The sequence below is a fragment of the Cryptomeria japonica genome, chromosome 2, assembly GCF_030272615.1.
Source record: "Cryptomeria japonica chromosome 2, Sugi_1.0, whole genome shotgun sequence".
Taxonomy (NCBI): domain Eukaryota; kingdom Viridiplantae; phylum Streptophyta; class Pinopsida; order Cupressales; family Cupressaceae; genus Cryptomeria; species Cryptomeria japonica.
In genome coordinates this window covers 93991764-93994292 of record NC_081406.1, presented here as the reverse complement: position 1 = coordinate 93994292, position 2529 = coordinate 93991764, and the positions used below count along the sequence as shown (strand labels likewise).

The following is a 2529-nucleotide window of genomic DNA, read 5'->3' as shown; positions in this document are numbered from 1 at the left end:
GAATTTTGGTTTGTAACATCAATACCCAGGGCATGTAGTTGGTTTGGTAGTGATATGTTGAAGATTTTTTATTTTATTAAGTTTTGAAGTTCGACTAATTATAATTTAGATATAGGTGTACGTTTGAACATGTAACTTGTTCTATATATATCAAAATTCAATTTTATTTTTTTTGTTAGAAAGAAAACATCAATACCTAGTGCATAGATATTTTTCAGAATTTTTTTGAATTAGTTTACTATTTTTCCCAATGCACTGAACAAAGAAGTTCATGTTCGATAAAAAACCTACATTCATAAGAAATAAAAAAAAAAATATTAATGAAATTAAATATATTAAAAGTTATACTATTCGGAAAGCTTATAATAAGGACTAAATACTTTAAAAAAAAACTTTTAAATGAATTAATTTGACCCCCCAAAAGCTAATGTAAAACTGGTTTTTTTATCAGCATTTGATAGATGCAAAGGAGACTCCATTGCAAGTATGATTTAGAAGTAGAGAGGTTCTATCTAAAGAAATTTTGATCTAAGAGCCTTTGATTTAACTCTCTTCAATTAATTACTTAAAATGGGACCTCTTAAAGCTTAAATCATTATGTTTTCTAAAAAATGTATGATTTCAGCAAAAATCAGGACGTACCAAAAAGTGGGAACCAGCTTTGTGAGTTCACCCCCCTCTTATTCTACCTTTTTCTTGGTCCTATATCCTTTGAGTGTGTCTTGATATAATTCCCCTATGCTCAAATGCACACTCTTAGTTCTTTTAGTGACAAACTCCTCGTACTATAGAGTGGAGGGGGGCTAGCAGGCTTATTAATTACAATGATCGAAGGTGAAAATTCTACACATTCACATACTCTTGCTTGCATACCTCCTCCTCTACTCCTTCACACCTATCACAAGTGTCCACTTTTACCTCATGATCTACCTTTGTAATTTGTAAAAAAATCTTCCCTTGACAATAATCTTCACTTGTGTGCCCCTTCTTAGTGTCTTAGCTCTAAGAACCCTAAAATATTTGCCTCAATTCTTGGCTACAACATGGTGTTGATTTGTCATGGGTGCCCCTACATTAGACTCTATTCACCTTCACCTAATGGATAGAAGAATGGGTTCACCTAGGTCGAACCTCTTGGTGAATTGATTATATGATGATGTAGATTTGTTTCCTTTATTAACCTTTATAATTTAACCATGTTCTAATTGTTCTTTTCTGTGATCTTCACATTTTTTCTCATGTATTTGTGTAGAATGAATGTCTTTAAATACCATAAAATGATAACATTTTGCATAAATTGACTCACAATGATTAGACTTGATATTGATTTCGATCTCAATCTCAATCAATCGCATATCTAATTTGAATAAATAAGACACGAACTTTGAAATGGAAAATAAATATCTAAGAATTAGTGCAAATAAGAATGAAATAAATACGAATAAATATAAAGAGGATACACTTGCCAAAGGATTGAGTTCTCTTTTGACATCTATCCTTACATATATCCCTTTGATTTACTACTATGGCTTGATGTACACAAATATACACGTAACTCCTACTTTCTAGAACTTCTGCTTTACGCGTCTACCGACAAAGTGTCGACTTGGGCATTGGCTCGACAAATCGGGCAGGTCGACTGCGACTCAAACCACCTGTCAATACAGTCGACATGAAAGCTGTGATTACACGCAGGCAGAATTCTTCCCTTCTCTTCCTCCTCAAACTCACTCAAACAAACCGCACATTCAAGCCCCTGCTCACTATAATTCTTCCTCTCATACACAAACACAGGAAAACTTTCTGCGACTGGCTTTTTCTTGGGTCGACATGGAAGGCCGACGGAGTTTTCATCGCTTTCCAATGGAAGTCGACGAATGCACCGTCGTTTGAAGCAGATTACAAAAGTTGAGACTGCAGCCATGAAGATAATTACAGTGAAGAGAAATAGAGAGGTTACAAACAGTTTATTATTTAAAACTATGATCGCCTTAGAGCTGTAGTGTTCCTCTCTGTTTCGCAAACGAGTAGGAGAATAAACTGAAGTAGCCATTACTTACTAATACCAAATGCTCTGCCTCTGTACCCAAATTGCACAATTGTGTGCAATTGTGATGGGCAATTCGGGATACTTTGTAAAACATTCTGTTTAATCTCTCTACAGTCTCTGCCTGTTTATATTCCAATTTGTCGGTGGAATCCTACACATAGAGCTGCCATGGGACATAGATACGGCTTCTGTCAGTAAGCATTTTTAGAACTGTACACTTGCCCAGCAATTCATTTAAAAATAAAAGAAATTAATGTTACTTTTTATAAAAAACTTATTCTTTTCTTGTCTTTTTTTCCTTGGAGTATGTTTAGGGTGGTACTTTAAGATACATAGGAATTTGTAGTGAATTGATATTTCTTCTTGAAAGCGTAATATGGTTTATTGTTTTTATTTAGGTATTTAAGGAGAATATGAGGTACTTTTATATTATTATAAGTTTCTGAATAGTTAAATTAGGTTGTTTAATATTGGTAGAT

At 33.7% G+C, this 2529-nt stretch overlaps 1 protein-coding gene across 1 annotated transcript; it reads right to left on the bottom strand.

The window, feature by feature from the left end:
• Positions 1-1516: 1516 nt before the first annotated feature.
• Positions 1517-2122, bottom strand: LOC131028231 (RING-H2 finger protein ATL64-like). The gene has a single exon (XM_057958477.2). The coding sequence runs from the start codon at positions 2051-2053 to the stop codon at positions 1580-1582; it is 474 nt and encodes a 157-aa protein (XP_057814460.2). The 5' UTR covers positions 2054-2122; the 3' UTR covers positions 1517-1579.
• Positions 2123-2529: the final 407 nt, after the last annotated feature.

Coding starts and splice junctions, on each gene's coding strand:
- LOC131028231 (XM_057958477.2), bottom strand. CDS start 2,053: ATGGCTACTTCAGTTTATTCTCCTACTCGTTTGCGAAACAGAGAGGAA.